General features: G+C 38.9%; 1 protein-coding gene across 3 annotated transcripts in view; it reads right to left on the minus strand.

The window, feature by feature from the left end:
• Positions 1-1996: 1996 nt before the first annotated feature.
• LOC121900512 (glypican-5-like) overlaps positions 1997-18533 on the minus strand; it is a 58509-nt gene continuing 41972 nt past the window's right edge. For all 3 annotated transcript variants that reach the window (XM_042416926.1, XM_042416925.1, XM_042416924.1), the window contains 2 exons: positions 4019-4131; positions 1997-3126 (listed from right to left, as the gene is read on the minus strand). In XM_042416926.1, the coding sequence (XP_042272860.1) occupies positions 3025-3126; positions 4019-4131 (215 nt within the window). In that variant the 3' untranslated portion in view covers positions 1997-3024. The remainder of the gene's footprint in view (positions 3127-4018; positions 4132-18533) is intronic.

Consider the following 18533-nt stretch of genomic DNA (forward strand, 5'->3'; position numbering starts at 1 on the left):
ACGGCTACATTACAACAAAAAGTTAAGAATTTCTAAACAAAGAGAAGTATTAAAACTTGGATAAAGTACATTTAATGATTTTGTTTAACAATGACACAGCACACCGGCGTGCCTCAACACACATGTTGAGAACCATTAGGACAGCACAGCACTAGAGGAACATCAGTAAGCAAATTTTTTAACACTTTGATATGAAAAACATTGCTCAAGCTCAGGTACAAATATGCTCTGAAAGATTCACACTTCCTTCAATACAAAAGATTTTAACTCGCAGTCCATAGATAGCAGTTTGTAGCTCCCAAATGAAGGTGAGTATCCACAGAATAACACAGAATTATTAATTTTATCTTCAATTTCTTGATGATTTTCCTTTGAATTATTGCCCAAGAAAGCGTCAAATGTCCACTATTTTATGAGAAAAAATAAAACAAAGCTTATAAGCATATAAAATATATGAAAATATATTTTTTTGTATTTTTAAAATCTCCTCCAGAGTCATGTTGACAACAGCAAAAACAATAAAATAGCGCACATCCACCCATTATTCATATCCACTCATCTTATTAATGGTTATGGTGTGTGTGTGTGTGTGTGTGTGTGTGTGTTTTAGAGGTTTGTTTATGCACGAGGTCGCCTTGAAAGAGCTGTGAGGAATGGAAGGTCTGGCTTGAGTCCAAAATCTCATTTGGGTATAACGTTTAAATAGTAATCAAATAATAGCACATTTGTTTGACAGATTATGTTATAAAAAGCATCCCGCTAGCTGACATGGTATTTGGGCTCACTGCCCAGATATCTCACACTCTTAAACTCTTAATAGCATTTCTTACGTTGTCTCATCTGTCAGTCACTATCCTTCATAAATAAACTGCCCCAGGTGATGAAAATGTAGACGCATTTATGAGTTTTACTAATTTTCAGGACAGATCAAGGACAAAAAGGATTTAATATACAGTGTGAAACCTCTGAGAAACATGTATTCTTGGTCTTCCACACATCTGAGTTGGTTAAAACATGCAGCACAGTGTGACACCTCTGAGAAGAAAGTCAGTCACCCACTGACAGAAATGCATAAAGTGGCCTTCAGCTGGTTCATCTGCAGTCCTTTTGAATTTATTTAATCAGTATTCCAGTTGTCTGTCCTGCTGTTGTGCACAGTTTGGGGGGTTTGAGACTCAACAGAGAGCCAGGAGGACTTGATAATCCTAATTAATATGAATTACATTTAATTCACATGTTTGGACCTGAGCTCAGCTGTGCGATGATCACTCTCTTGACACTCCCTACTCTTGTCTTCACTGAATACTGAGACAAGCCGATGACACGTGTATCAGACTTAGAAAAAGTATTAACTACATTTTTCTTGGATGTCTTGCGTATGATGTCATCGCAATTTAAATGAATACATTTAGACATGAAATCATACGACAGTTTAGTGTTTTGAGGTGCTTTTTGTTGTTTTGTGTACTTTTTTAAAAAGGGGACATATTATGCTTTTTGTGATTTTCTGTCATTTATATACTGTAATAATGTCAGATGTTAAACATGGTCAAAGTTCCAAACCTTGAGGTGAATGTATATAAAAAATGTCACCTTCAAGTCAAAACTTGGAGCTTCAGCCTGTTTGGAACGCTCCGTTTGCAAAGTTACCTCTACTTCCTCTTCGTGATGACGTCAGATTATTCGTGCAAGCTCACAAATAGCCTTTTTTTATTATTATTATTTTGGATCAGATTCAGCTCAAACATGTATGGATGCATTTCAGAAGTTGACATTTTGAGCAAAGAACGAGGAAAAAATGTTAAATCCTACAACTGTTGTTTGTTTACATAGCCGCCGGAGATAACCAATCAGAACAGAGTGGGCTCATCAGGAGGCGGGCCTTAAAGAGACAGGAGCTAAAACAGCCTGTTTCAGACAGAGACTGAACTGAGGGGCTGCATAAAGAGCCAGTATAAGATAAATAAGGAGTTTTCTGAACTGTAAATCATGTACATTAACGATATTCCAGTAGAGCCCTAGAATAAAAATATAGTCCTGAAAATGTGCATGATACGTCCCCTTTAAGAGAGTTTTCCGCTGAGAGGGATAATATGTTTTACAAATGGAACTGAAGTTGAAATGAAAGCTGTTAAATCCTTTCCTATAGAGCTTTTACAGCTCTTGGGAGGACAGTCATCTTAACTCATTGTTCCCATAACCTCCAAGACTTTGGAGGAATTTGAATTTTGAGCAATAGCAGTTAAAATCAAAGCATACTTGCTGAGGAATGAAAATCACCCAGCTTGTTTGTGTTAAAAAAAAAAGTGCTGGATGGCCTCGTCCGCACAGGTTTACATGCCAAACTGTCAAGTTCTTCAGTGTGTTGCATGACCATCTGTAAGTAGTCTGAAGAATCACATAACTTGTTGTTTTGCCAATTGAAAAAACGTCCTTTTCCAGCCTGTGTTTAGCTCTTTGTGCTGAGTTTTCTTTAACATTAAAAAATCCTCACAAGTTCGCCTTCACTATAAGTCCACTGCTTAACAGTGCAGCCTTCAGTTTGAACTATAGCTGTCATGAATCTTATCTCTGTGGGGTATACATAATGTAAAGGTCAAACCAAACCAAACATCCCTTAACATCCAAGTCAATCTGCTCTGTTCTATATTAATCTCTATTTACACATCAAACCATTGTTATCTATAGAAACTCTTTATATAAATATATAATATATATATTTGTATTTACATCTCTCTTCAAAAAAAGTCAGTGGTGATGTGCAATTCTAACGTATCAAAGTTAAATACAAATAAACACATACACATAAGAGGTCAGTACAGGTAATACAAAAATGCTCACTGCGCAACCTGCAACTGTGATAAATCAACAGCTCGTCCTCCCTCGTCGTCCGCAAAGAAACAATCAGTGTCGAGCTGCGCTTACAGACATTTCAAACACCAAATAACCACAAAACATACAGCGTGTGTGGTTGTCTCTCAGTCTTTCTGTCTTAGTCTTGTCTCAGGATCTGTCTCTGGATGGTCAGCGGGGTTCCCATGGTGACAGCAGCAGGAACAGCAGGGTCGCCAGGGTCAAAGGTGAGGGCTCCGCAGTCAACGTGTTGGCTGAGCCTCTGACGGCCACCTGAGGGAGAATATGCATTACAATACACGGTGAGCGGGGAATAGACTGAAGGAAGAATAGATGAATAGAGTAAGGAAGTGAGGAAACATACAGTGTATAGTACATGCACAATCAGTTTAATTTGTTATACCAGTCTTTGTTGGTGTATCAATGTCTGTGTGTATATGTACTGTGAGTGCATGTATGCAGGCATGTGTACATGTGTATTTGTATGTACGTATATTTACATGTCTGGACAAATGTCAGTGTATCCCAAGGTGGTTTGGCTTAAAGGATACGGCTGACAATTTTCTGTATTTTTCAACTAATCTCATGTTTGGAGCCAAACCAAGAATGAACTGATCAACTTATGGGTATTGTGTGTGTATCCAAAGCCTGATATATATTATTCCTCTGTGCTGCAGACCTCTCTTGTTGTACTACATTGTAAATTTCTCAAAGAACTTCAGTACAAAGTCGAGAGTTTGTGATATGTAGCTGACGAAGTGCTGTAAACAGAAATCTGTTCCCATGCATGTGCGGTGGGTGTCTGCCTTGCACTGAGCTATCTGTGGAGACTGAGAATGTGATCGCTATTATTAGTCTTTGGAGCCGTTTTGTAAACTAACTACTGTCACCAAACTCGACAGGGCGAAGGAACACGTCACCCAGTGCAACAGTGTGAATCATTGACGTGTTTTTAATAGTTTTTGGACAACAACTGAACTCTACCCTACACCTTCTCAGTCATTGCCATCATCTCTGTTAGATCTCTGTTAATATTTTGTGTCTATGAAAACATTTCTGTTTTCAGTTTGTATTATTATTTATTTCGACCAAAATAGACAAAAATAAAGAATCAATCCACCAATTACTCGATTGTAAAGTGAAAAGAGGAATGATCATGACCTACCTGTGGAGGAGAGACGTGATGAGGAGGGACAGGGCGACGAGGAGGAGGAGGAGGAGGAGCCATGTCCTTCTTCACTGGACTATGACCACTGGAGGAATCACCTGTCCCTTCACCTGAACAAATGAGGAGAAAGAGAAGCAAAAGATATAACAGCACATAATATTATATAGCTTATTATTGTCATTTTTACTTTGTTATTTTATTCATGAATTTTGTGTCACCTTATTTAATTTTTAATCTGATCACATTTTCCAAGTGTTTCCATTTGTTTTTTTATTATTGTTACCCTCTGTAAAACACATTTAAAAAAGCTCTGCAAATAAAGATGTCTTTTATTATTATTATTATTATGTTCCTATAATCTAAAACATGGGAAATACAATACTTGATTAATCTAGTTACAAGCATTGAGCCCACATTTGAGGCAGTTTAAGTGTCTGCAAAGATCAATTAAATGAATCAAAACCAGTTCAGGGTTTGCAATCATTTAGAAATATCTAGTTTAAAAATATCTGTATAGATAAATAAGTCCACAAACTAAGAGTCAAGATTTGTTGAAGTCATTTCTGGCATTTCTTTTAGTCTCATGATTGCACAAGTTTTACATTATTTATGGCTGTTTTGTTGTTGTTCAGACCTGAAAGATTTATAGATTTTACCCCACCCACCACAGCTTCCCACTGTTGTGAATACTGTTACCTTACACACACACACACACAAACACACACACACACACACACACACAAACACAGATGTGTGCGATGTTGCTTCATTTAATGGGCATACGGCCGGACTTCACCAGCTGCTATACTGCTTTGATATGCATGCATGTGTTAGTGTACGTGTGTGTGTGTGTGTGTGTGTGTGTGTGTGTGTGTGTGTGTTGGCAGTTCTCCAGGCCCCTCATGGGAGGAACTCAGGTAAATGAGTGGATCAGGACAGGAGGGAGACATATGGGAGGGCGATTAGGCTGAAAACACTGAAATACGTGCACATACACATTAACAACAGGCACACATGCACTGAAAATGTGCACATACACTGAAAATGTTCACACCCCACCACCTTCACACACGATGGGATATAATAAACCTGTGTGTGCGAGTAAAATCATTTCCGTGCACCCGGAAGTTGTTTCAGGTTGAGTATTAAATGCAGACCTTCTGTTATCTTGTATAGATTGGATGCTGTGCACGATGTGGATGAAAAAATCATAAATTTCATCACTATTGGCAGCAACCCATGGCTGATCACAGGCTAAAAGACCAACTACAATTAATAATAATAAGTGTGTCTTCATCTTTGAAAGGACAACACCGTAGACTCGTGTAGGTCCAGGTTGTGCTCTGAATCTAAGCCTTCCTGCAAATCACACAAGCAGTGTGTGTGTGCACGTTTTCAATGCGTATGTGCACGTATTTCATGTAGTGACAGACTGTGCCACTGGCTAAACGCACACACACACACACATACACACACACACACACACACACACACACACACACACACACAGACAGACACACACTTGCTTGGGCAGAAATCTGATTCTGTCTTACAATAGACATTGTCCTTCAGTACAATAGACAAAGAGCCTCTTTCAGGAGCTGAGGAATGAGGTAAGTCGTTAACGTTCACACACTCGCACAACTATTATCTGGCATAATGATACAGAAATTAGGAAAACACCCATATAAATATACAACTGAACACACACACACACACAAAGCTTTGAAACCCAAAGCGCAGACAGTGCGAAAACAAAGCATATTGAGGCAAATCTGTCTGAGAGACGACGTGTGATGTGTTTTTGTTTTTGTGTGTGTTAATGATTTAGATGATTTAGTCACAGCAGAATATTTACCAATTAAGCATCTGTCCTTTATTGTGTGCTGTCTTGAAAAATAGCTGCATGGAGCAATATTCTACCCTGAGTTCATAGCTGTGTCAATGTGTGTGTGTGTGTATGCATGTTTGCGTGTGTGTGTGTGGTCTGTTTTGTGTCCATCTGTTCCCATCAGAACTGAAAAACCGTGTGTCACATCTGGTGTGAACCCCTTAGAAATGGATCATAATATTATTGCTTTTCCCTAACAACAAGTGTGGTGTGATGAAGTCATGCTATGACATGAAATTCATTCATGTCTCTCACTCTCACCTTCCTTTATGTTCTTCATGTGAGATAGTTTAGATGAACAATGGCAAGTAGATTTATTTTGTCCCTTTGATTAGACAAAATAAACATAAAGAATTGTCCTGGTGGCTTAGTGATTGATATATTGGTTGGTTATATGGTATGGTTACATACCATATATTGGTACGTGTCTCCGGATTGTTTTTAATTGGGGCCAAGTGCATGTCATTCCTTCTTTTTCTCTTTGTCCTCATTTCCTGTCACCTCTCTTCTGTCCTATTTTAATGGCATAAAGTGCCTAAAAAATACTTTAAGGAGGAGGAGCACTAGCAGTGTGTGTGAGTTATTACTCTAACATCCGGAGTTACATTGTGCTATGAAATTATGATTTTAGAGGAATATAGGAAAATAGTATAAAAACGGTTACAAATAGCTGCTAGATAGATATTAAAAAGTTTTGAAATAGGTAACAAGAAATAAATAACATACTACTTTTTGATTTATTAATGAATGAAGATTCAGACCGGAGTAGTTGGCAGGAGAGCAGACTAAAGGCCCCTTTACACTGTCAGATTTTGGGCTTTCTGATACAAAAGTTGACAATTGTGAGAGAAATGTGGTAAAATCTTTGATCAGCATTTTGGTGACCAAAGGCAGCCCGAGGCAAAATTCTGACAATGTCTGAAATTTAAGTCCGAAAGAATGCCAGAAATGTAAGTCTTCAATTCCGAAACACGACTACAAACAAACCAATCAGGATATTCCTTGAAATGACACTGAATACACAGGACCGTGTGATTTTTTGTAATTTGTAATTTCGTAAACATTTTGCAGTTTATTGAATAAAGTTTAGGGAAAACACTTGTTCTCCTTAATATGTACATGACACACAAAAACCAAAATGATGGAGGTGAAACAAAAAAAGCAGTTTGTGTGACTTTAGATTTCAAATACATCAAAAGCATCAGATTACATCCTGGTGCTACAATTCAGTGCATTGAGCGCACAATTTAACAAATGATATCGTGCAGTCTGACAGATTGTGACCAAGAGTTTATAGGCGTCTCGTACAATGTGACAACCTTACACGATTGATGTTGTCTAAATGAAGTTGAATTGTTCATTCAATTCATTTAATGTATAAAATGTCCCCCAAAAAATTTAAATTTCCAGTCACAATTTTCTAAAGCCCAATGTAATGTCTTCAAATGATTGTTTTGATTAACAGCCCGAAACTCAAAGACACTCAGTATGCAGTGATATAAAGCAGCAGATGTTCATATTTGAGAGGGTAGAGGCAGCAATAGATTGATAAAGGACGTAACCATTAATAAAAACCATTAATGCGTTTTCTGCTTTAGCACTAGTCCAATACCATGAGGATTATAATTAGACTGAATATCTTACATTAGTGTCGCTCCAACTTCTATTTGAAAGGCTGTTGCTTTGTATGTGCATATGCTTGTCCAAGTGTGTGTGTGTGTACGTGTGTGTGTGTGTGTGTGCTCTAAAGCGGGTGACAACATGCAGTCTCCTCCTACGTGCCCTCCGGCATGTTTGTCTCTTAGCAACTATCCAGAACATGTCACATATGGCAGATTGGCAAGAAATACACACACACACACACACACACAGCCAGACATGAATGATGAACAATGTCACTGGTCACACTCATGGGGTAGTTTAACCTTTCCTGCAATGAGTAATGAGTGTGTACGTGTGTGATAAGAATGCCGGAGTGACATTTGAAGGATGCTGTCAGTGAATTGCATTTGTAGATTGGAGTGTACAGGTTAGTACTATTTCAGTTCAGCCAAAAGTTTCTGCCTTTTTTTTTTTCATGAACGCCAGACATATAAAAAGCCGACAGCTCCGTTCGCTCCACGCTTTGCATCCCCAGCAGAGCTTAACTGACAGTTTACAAGAAGGGACACAAATGGTCGCAGCTATTATAATGGCTGGTGAAAACAAGAGGACTGTGATCCATCATCCCCTCCTTTCCAAACAAATAAATGTGTCTTCTTCACCGTTGACTTGTAATTAAGATACTTTTCCAAAATAATAAGATAAAAATGGAATTAGATTCGAGCGAAGCGGTGGTCCAGGGGTGACAGTTAGGGTCCCAGGCAGGTGGAGCACAGCCATAAATCAGAGCTGCGGTGACCCACAGGAAGCAGACTGGCTGCCAAGCAGTAAGTGCATCTCTCTCTTTCTCACACACAGACACACACACACACACACACACACACACACACAGATTTCGAGGATGTTTTTAGTCTCAAAAGAGACAGACAGACGCCTTACAGTTGTGTGAGGAACGTTGTCAGGAATGTTATGATGTCATTTGGGAAAAATAAATCTGGATACTTTATTTTATTGTGACGTTCTTGTTGTTATTAGACTAATAAACTGTCCCCCAAAAAAGACATAGTTTTGAGATGAATAAGAAAAAAATATTAAAACTGAAACTTTTATATTGAATTCAGTCACAAGTTTTCCATCTTTTATAGAAACAAATTTAGCAGGATTTTTCTTAATTCTTCTTAAATCTTAATTCTTCTTTCTTAAATCTGATTGTTGTATTTAATTTGGTTTCACTATTTTATTATGATGATTTTATTTGATTATGTTGAATTATTGAATGCTTACCTGTGTCAATTATAAATGAGAGTAGATATCAAACAGCCTAAAGCTGTTGTCTTTGCTAAAAATACTACACATTTTGAAGAAAATTGCTACTTTTGGCTAATCTAATGTTGGTATATTTGTATTTAATACACCAACATTCAGATAAAACTAGCTAAGGTGAATTCTGTTAAATTGTAAATTCCTATTGTTGTGTGTTTGATGATGTTTTTGTATCATTGAAAACATTCAATCTCAAAATTCAGCCAAACTCACTTTCATCATTTGCACCTGTGGCTCATTTAATCCACTGAAACAGTCAGACATTCCAGCCTGATCTGTAGCAACCAATCCCAAACCATCCGTTCCAGAAAATATGCAACACACAAACCTCAGCATAACTGTGTTTAATGCTCTTTCATGCATTCCTCCAGTCTGCCATCTGAAACAAAACCCTACCGACAACACAGCATCTTTCTAATCGCAGCAGACAATACTGTGTATGCGCTGTGTGTGTGTGTGTGTGTGTGCGTGTGGTTCCGTAAACACAGTGTGTGTCACAGAAACACGATAGTTATGCTTTGATCGGGCAAACTTACGCGCAAAGCAGAACTAAATGATTTTAATGTGTTAACAGGGAAGAGAAGCATTTGTACGGTCTTGTCTTGTCTTAGAAGGTAACCGCAGGTAGCTCAAATATTTATGTGTTTATGTTCATTGAATGTATGCTTGTGTGTTTGTCCGTATGGATGGAAAGATGAAAGGAAGTCAGGGAAACAAGATCTGATGAGTGAAAGTTGAAAAGGGAACCGACAGCAAAGGTGAAAATAAATATATAGTATATGTATATGTGTGTGTGTGTGTGTGTGTGTGTGTGTGTGTGTGTGTGTGTGTGTCTGCATTTCCTCCCAGGGGAACTGAGGCTGAAGTAATGAAATGCTCATTACTGATTCAGCTATAAATGCTAGGGATACATTTACACACCTACACACACACACACACACACACACACACACACACACACATCAGCTCTCCAGACGCTTTTCAAGGTCACCTCCCCCCTTTGTGTGTGTGTGTGTGTGTGTGTGTGTGTGTGTGTGGTGTGTGTGGTGTGTGTGTGTGTGTGTGTGAATGAATGTCTGTTGTATACATACAAATTGAGGAGCAACAAGATTTGGCATAATTGGGGCCTCAACTGTCAGTTCTGTACAATACACCACAGGCACCTGATATCAGACACGATCATTAATGCACTCTGTCTTTTTGCACTCGCTCTGGGGGATACTTAAATTAATTTCCTGGAGACTTACCCTAACCATAACTATAACCATAACCACTACATGTCTAATCCTAACACTAACCCTAAGCCTAACCCTAACCTTAACCACTGATCCAAAAATCATCTTTTTCCTGATTGGGGACATGTCTTGTGTCCCCAGTTGGGCAAGCTGTCCCCAATCAACTGGTCTTGAGTCTGAAATGTGTCCCTAAAGGAGGCTAAGTCACACCCATACACACACACACACACACACACACACACACACCGAGAGCAGGTAGAGCATGGTAGAGCTCTAGATTATACCTTTAGCAAGCACTTATCAGAATCATATTATAAAAAGGTAGAAAGAAAGAAAACAGGCTGTGTACTGTGAAAGTCTGTAAATAGTAAATGACAATGACTATGTCGTGAACATGCTATTATCTTACAGTTTTTTTCAATTGCAAACACGCTGAAATGACACAAAGCACAATTACTGAAAATGACACTCAGAGAGCGAAACCTCAGCTCAAGTCTCCAAAACTCTAAACACATTTTTATGCTTTGCACCCAACGTGCAACTCAACATGGCACACGGTTCTTTACATAAGACACAGGAATCAGACATTAAGTCACTTGTTTGCCATTTCAAAACACTGCGATTCAAAATGCCACACCAGTGGAACAACTGGCCAATACACGTGCCACCTGGCCAAACACCTAATTGCTTAATTGTCGACTCATCAATCAGGATAAGCGCTGTAAAAAGACCACAGGTGAGTACCTTTTTACAACGACAGTGGAAGCCAACAGAGCAGCGAGAGGAAGAGGCAGAGGGAGGGTGAGAGTGAGAGGGGGAGGAAGAGTGAGAGGTAGGGGTAAAGCTGGAGGGGGGGGGGGTGACAAGGACAAAGAGGACAAGGAAGAAAACAACTTCCTGATGAAATCAGGGCAATGTTAGTCGACAATGTTATGAACCACGGGCTGACAATGAGAGAAGCTGAACAGAGAGTCCAGCCCAACTTTTGGTTTTTCTAAAGGACTGAGAAACAGGAGACATAATGGTGGAAGGGTTCAAATGTTCAATGAGGCACAGGAAGCAGCAATAATTAACTTGGTTTTGGCAAATAATGCAATTAGATTTAAAGCCACATCAGAAGGGACGACACAATTTTCAACAACATCCGGGAAGTCAGCATGTCCACATTGTCCTGTATTCTCCATAGAAACCAAGTGCACATGAAGCAGCTTAGCAGGGAGCCTTTTGAGAGAAATTCTGAAAGAATCAAAGATCTGAGACATGAATATGTGGATGTAAGTACAAGATTGACTACAGTACGCTATTGACTATTATTATGATAGTAACTAATTTTTTTTAAAATTGCTTTTTGTTTACAGAGAGCACTGGAAATGGATGCTAATGTGATCCCACATGAGTTAATTTTCATAGATGAGGCTGGCTTCAACCTCACAGGACATTGTAGATGTTCCTGGCCAACATGGCGGCAACATCACAATGTGTGCCGCCATCAAGCATTATGGTGTCCTCCACCGCCATGCCAACTTTCGTCCATACAACACAGCCCATGTACCCACATTTTTGGACAGACTGCACAACATTTTGCACAGCCATCCATATGGTCCACCATACCAGGTGGACCATATGGATGACACAGAGCAGCACAGATATGTTGTAGTTTGGGACAATGTCAGCTTCCATTGTGCAGCCCTGGTCCAAAACTGGTTTGTTGACCACCCAAAATTTCTTGTTCAATACCTTCCACCCTACTCTCCATTTCACAATCCAATTGAGGAGTTCTTTTCAGCATGGCGGCGGAAGGTGTATGACCATCAGCCCTACGTGTGCATGCCTCTTCTGCAGGCAATGGAACAGACATGTGATGATATTGACGTGGGTGATCTCCAGGGCTGGATACGACACTCAATGTCTAGCTGGGGAAGATATTGCCTGTGATATTGATGAGCTGCTGTGGCCAGAAGCAGCTAGGTGGTGAGATGCAACCTAAGTATTTTTCCTTCCTGTTTTTTTTTGTGTGTGTGTGTGTGTGTGTTTTCTGTATATTTTTTTCTCAAAGTTTTCTTTTCTGTTTACTGTATTCTATGGAAAGCATATTTTTTGTTCACACAACAGTAATGTATACTGTATGTGCTGTGCATATGTTGCACTGATTTGTTGTGGAGAAAAATAAAAAAAGTTCTGTTTCAACAGTGTTTCTGCACAAATTTCTGTAGACTTGAACAATCTACAGAATCCTCTACACACAGAATTCTTATTATGACAACGCCAACCAAAGATGAAAGTTGCTTTCAATAAAAATCTCGTAATATGAATGAAGTGTGTGCCATTTGGCGCACAAGTTTTATTTTGATAAGTGTTTATATAGTTTTGAATGCAGTGCTTCATTTTGCAGGATATATTAGGTGTTTTTCGCTTTGGGTGTGCGTTTTTGTGAAATGTGTTATGTGTTTTGAGAAAATGAGCCTAGTTTTCAAAAATGTGTATTAGCAATTGCAAAACACTTGGCAATGAAAGCAGCTCAGCTTTCCACTGTTTCTCTTAATATTCTTCACTGCTGTTATTATATCTAAGTTTTCATTAGACAACTTACTCATTGAGATGAGAATCTATAAAATCATCCTTGTGTCCCTGGTTGGTAATTGAGGCTCCTTATCTCAGAATGGAAAAATGAGAACTTGTAGTTGCTCTGAAGCTACTGGATATAATAAATCATTTTGAAGGGAGAGACGGATTTTTTGGCAGCCCCTCTAATGTTAATTTTAAACTAGGGCACACATTGTTCAGATTTTACCAGGACATGATCTGTGTCAGAGGCCGTTTCTGCTGAGAGGAAGCCTCATAGACTTGGATGTCATCAAGTGTCAGGGTGTTTTCAAACCCATACTGTAGTTAATTTACTCTGGTCACTCAAGCGAACCAAAATATATTACTAAAAGCCAGGTGAGAATGTACACTCTGCTCATTGGTAAATGTGTCTGGAGCTGGAGCCCAAATATTAAAAAAGGCAACTTACTAGTTGCTAGTCCAGGTTGTACCTTGATTCAGTCTCCAGCTAGCTGTTAACAGCAGTTGATTTTGCATATGACTGGACCGAGACCACTTCCTCTAAAGGGTCTTGGTAGGGTGGTTTTAGTCTGCACCCAGGTACGATTGCTGTGTTCTCATCTGTCCAAACAAATTGCACCAAGGGGGAAAACAAACCAGAGTCTGATTCAACTGTAATAAGCAACACCCTTAATAGTGAGTGAAACTAAAAGAAAATTGAGCAATTCAGGGTTTATGAGCCCTTAATGATGAATTATTATGAATTAACATTTTTTTTTAAAAACCAAGCATGCACTTTTAGCCAGTGAAGCATGACATTAACATCAGGTGAAACTGTAAGATGTTTCTTCAAGGATTTGTTCATGTCCCTCACCTCATAATTAGGGATGAAAGATCAATACATGTTGATCAATACATCAATACATCTGAATATAAACCTGATTGATTTAAAAAAAAAAATTTAATAGAAGATGCTATGAATGTCTGCTTAGGTTGTATACTGCTTACCATAAATTACCATATTGTATATTCAAGTGCTGTAATGGAGAGGAAAATGTACATGTTGGAATAATAGACAATTGTGATGTTATGATTTCATAATCAAGTTAATCAATTGGATAATCTCCCAGTAAATTGTATTGTGTATTTTTTGAATAACTGTGGATGGCTGGTCAGATTATCTTGGTAGCATCTCCATCACGTTCTCGACGTGTGATCAACTGTGAGGTAACATAGACCCTGAAATGATATCCAGTTTAACAGCTAGTGCTTGTTTTCAAATGACTATAACACCTACTAACGCTTTGACTCGCAATATTGAAGCATCTGTCCAAGGTCACGCTCACCAAGGTTACAGTAAGAATAGCCTCCAGTGGAATCTTAAAACCTTTGGAGGAAACATGTAGAGAAAAAATGAGCTGAAGATCACAGTATAAAAGCAGCGAGGGGCTGACTGTGATTGGAAGTGGATGAGAGGATGAACGCGGCAAAGTGATTGGTTGAAGGCCGTACATCAACACAGGCTTATAGGGGTGTTGTCTACTGTGTGTGGTGTGTGTGTGTGTGTGTGTGAATGCTCATTTGAATACGTGAGGAATGAAGCAGGAGGTGCCGGAGGCTTCTTCCAAAAGGTCAAGTATGGGAACAAAAACATCACTGCAGAGAGGAGGACTAATAAACAGATGATGTCTAATCAGATTTGCATGAAGAAACTCGCTCAGGTGTAGAGGCAAGAAGGCAGGCAGACAGAAAGAAAGACAAGTGAGAAGAAAACAGGCAAACAGACAGGATGATGATAGGCAGGCAGGCAGGCAGTGAACACAGACATGACAGCCAATAGATGAGATGCTCGGTAAAGGTTATGGTTGATAATTTGAGTGCAGGAAGTCAACCATGCAGATAGTTATTCAGTAGAGATTTTGTAGCTTTTTTTATGTAAAGTTCAATTCTTGCATCTCTCTGTGGGTGTGTCGAACAAAACAGAGAGGCTTTATTCGCTTTGAATGAGAGAGAGAGTGAGAGCAAAGTGAATGTGTAATTCTTTAATGAGGCACATCTCCCACCCTAAGGATCTATCACTTTAACTCTACTGCTTATTAAGCATTGCCTCATGCTAAACACACACATGCACACACACACACACAGCATGTGAGCTCCATCATTTATGATTTCCTTTTTTATGCACACAGTGTTACTCCCTCTCGTCCTCTCAGGAGTAACAGTGTGTGTCCTATCGTATCTGCTCATGCCTATCTCCTTCTTCTCCTTGCTTGATTTCTTCGTGTGTGTGTGTGTTTGTTTGTTATATTGTGTGTACCTACAGTAGTCAATATACCCCGAACTGTGAGACGTGGGCAACAAAAACAAAATCAAACCACTGAAGGGAGGACAGAAAAACAGGAGCACTTAAAGGAAAACAAAAGATGCTAATGTGTTATGCGCTACTAATTTGATTTGCCTACTGGGAGGAGACATAATTGCTGCCAATATTAAGGCTTCCTTGTTTTGTCGGTAAAAAAAATAATCTGGGCGATATTACATTACAAAACATGTGCTAATTTATTCGCTTTATGGCCTTTAGGCAATTTGCTTAGCCCCACTTGTATTCCCAAAAGAAGTAGACCCATGGTATTATGATTGCTGTCTGTGCTTTGTATAATTAATGACCACGATGCCTTATAGATAGCCTTTTCAGATGAACCCGATGAAATAAGCTATAGTCATACTGATGTTTAAGATTCTAATGTATTACCTGGCCTTTGTTGTGCCACTGATCTTGTACCAACCCCCCAATCACCCATCCAATCCCCACAATAACCTCTCCCCCTCCCCATTCCTATCCCATGCCTGCAATTGATTATCAATCCTTTTTTTCTTTATATTATGGTGTGTGTCTGCATAATTATCTATGTCATGTCTTTGTTATGTTGCGTGTAAATCAAATGTAAATATAAAATCATTTTAAAAAACACATTTGCTAATGCAACTTACCTGTATATAAAGATTTTTTTAGGTTGCATTATAGTCTACTTGTAAAAATAAAATACTTTCTATGTATTTATTTTTATTGGTAAGGAACCATGTAAGAGCCACTTAAGCACATATTGGTATTTGTGTTCTGTATGTTTGTATTGTTTAAGTTCATGCAACAGTTTATGTATAGCTTATGTACAGGTTAAGTATGTTTTGAAAGAGTATACAGGTGGACTTTTCTAAGGTTATGTGTACTTTCTATTATTATTCTGAACATATATTCTTGTTGTTTGTGACAGTAGATTGTGCCATAAGGTAATTTTAATGTGCATGTGCAAAAATGCACTAAAAACATAGTGCTAATATGTAGAGGAATCTGCAGATAAGTTCTGCTAAAAAACAACATTTGACCTTGCATAACGTGTATATCGTGTGTGCATGAGATAGAGGGTAATAACATGTGTGTTACAGTTGAGGTATACAACAACAAGTTAGTAATGAACCAGGCTTAATGTAACTTCAAATACATTTTTGTACGTTTTCCCTGTGTCCTTGTGATGTTTCATAAGAAAATTGGATTCAATTCAGTGGAACACAAGTCAAAACTAAGATACTTTGCAGATTAAGTGGCCCAGGGAGTTGGAACATGGTAAACCAGCCACTGTAGACCATGTGCAGTATTAAACATAATGTTACAATTTTATGTACTGTACCAGAGTTAAAGCTTAAAGCTTATTTTCATCTGCAGTCCCTTGGAAGGTCACAATTATGTAAAATACATGCACAGTAACAGAACAGTACGAAACAAAAAACAAACAGGGCACGTAATACAAAGTAACACACAGTAGCACATCACACAAACTCACAATGTCAACTACAAATGACAATCATATGTTTGACAAATTAAAAGCAAAGCTATTTCTAAGAGAAAACCAATAAAATGAAGAGTAAGTGGTTACAGATTTAAATAGCTTTTAAATATATATTCATATGTTAGAGAGAAACTGCTTCAGTCTGGATTTCTTGAGTAACGCTGCTGTATCAGTGGGATACTGATTGCATTCAGAGCATGTTTTACACCCTAATGTTCTTCCAGCGCATGGATGTACAAAGAAAGCAGTTTCATTTTATAGCACTGATCAATCCCATCCAAAGGCTCGCCCTGGGAACTTTTATAGTCACCAGTGCAGATTAGAAGCCTCGCCAGACTTTTTATTGTTCTTTCTGGCTCCCTTCAGACAGCAATGGACGCTTACGAATGCAGATCAAACTGTCCTCAGGCAGAGGGGTAACATGTTCAAGCGCTGGAAAACACTGGCCTTTCCCTTTAAGATGAAATAGCTTCTAAAGGCTTTGTGAATCTGGCCCCAGGGAAGTGGGGGAGAGGCCAGAGGAGCAAGGCAGAGATAACGGAGGGAAGATGCATGAAGCAAGGCAATAAATAGAAAAATGGTTCAGCAATGTGCAATATCCTGTTATATATCTGTATGATGCTTAGTACAGGTTTATGATAAGAACCAAACACTGACAGCATTTTATCTGCAAATTAAACTACACTTAACCTTATTCTGATGTACTGCAACATAAAGGAGCTAATAAGAATTTGTGCATGCTGTTACAGAAGACAGCATCCAAACCAGCCCACGGTCTTTTGAGGGAAAAGAATCGGTGCTTTCCAGACCGTACTGACATTAGCGGTTGTAATGTGACTCATGGATACCTGGAGGTTACGGTTTGCCCACTTTTTTATCCACCACCACATCACAGCTTGCAGCATGGCAATTACTGTGACGCAGCATATCATTTGTTACACCGAAGAAGAAGAAGAAGAAGAAGAAGAAGAGAAGAGAAGAGAAGAGAAGAGAAGAGAAGAGAAGAGAAGAGAAGAGAAGAGAAGAGAAGAGAAGCTGTGATTACATTTACATTATTGACGTTACAGGACCTGGATATGTCTGGGGAGACAGAGAGATCGGAGAAGGGGCAGTTGAAGAAGGGATTGTGCTGGTTTGAGGAGAGAAAATCAATCAGTTTAATCTTGGTGAATTCCAGAGGAGGGGAGGATGAGAAATGACTAAAGGAAGAGAGAAGAAAAGTCAAAACTCCCCGGCAAATAATAGCTCTGCAACAGACTGTGTTTATAGTGGCATCTGTGACAGGCATTTGTGTTTTTATTATCTCATCACAGTGATAAATATAACTACTGACAATAAATAGCGAATAAAGTTCAGTATGAAAGGTGTATCTGACTGCTGATAGTAATGCAGAACTCCATAGACATTTCAGGATGAATTAGCAGGGCCTCTCCGTGGACAGGACCTGCAGTTATATATAGCTCAGTGAATAAATATACTGCATATTTTTAACCTTCAGTATAACACTGATTTCAAGACTACGGTGTATGAGAACAAACCCATCTCTCTGGCTGGACTTCACTTTCTCTCTCTTAAATTCCTTCATACAAAAAAAAAAAGACACAAACAGAGCTAACTTAAGCTTGTTGCTCTTAACTGCTCTTATGTTGAGATGCCTGGATTTTTCCTTTGTTTTTGATCTCTGAATGCTGTTTGCCAAGCGATTCTCCTTCTCTGGGATGGGATCAACATGCCTTGATGTGGAAAATGGACTTAAATCAAATAATAATAGGCTATGTACTGTCTCAGCATGACTAAAATAACTTTCCACTGTTACGTGTCCCGCATAAATAAAACACAGGGTTTGTCATTATGTTGTAGTTTTGAGGGTCGATTTCAACGGTTGGCTGATATCGCCGCAACACCTCGTCTCCGCTTCCCATCCTCCACTTCTACTGTCCCTTTCTGGTATTCAATAAAGCCCAAATGTCATGAGAATTAATTACAAGACAGGCAGAATATTTTCTTCATTTTACTCCACCCTGTTCATATCTGCAGCTGAGGGATAGAGGGAGAAAGAGAAGTTAAGCTCA

The sequence above is a fragment of the Thunnus maccoyii genome, chromosome 7 (genome assembly GCF_910596095.1).
Source record: "Thunnus maccoyii chromosome 7, fThuMac1.1, whole genome shotgun sequence".
NCBI classification, from domain to species: Eukaryota; Metazoa; Chordata; class Actinopteri; order Scombriformes; family Scombridae; genus Thunnus; species Thunnus maccoyii.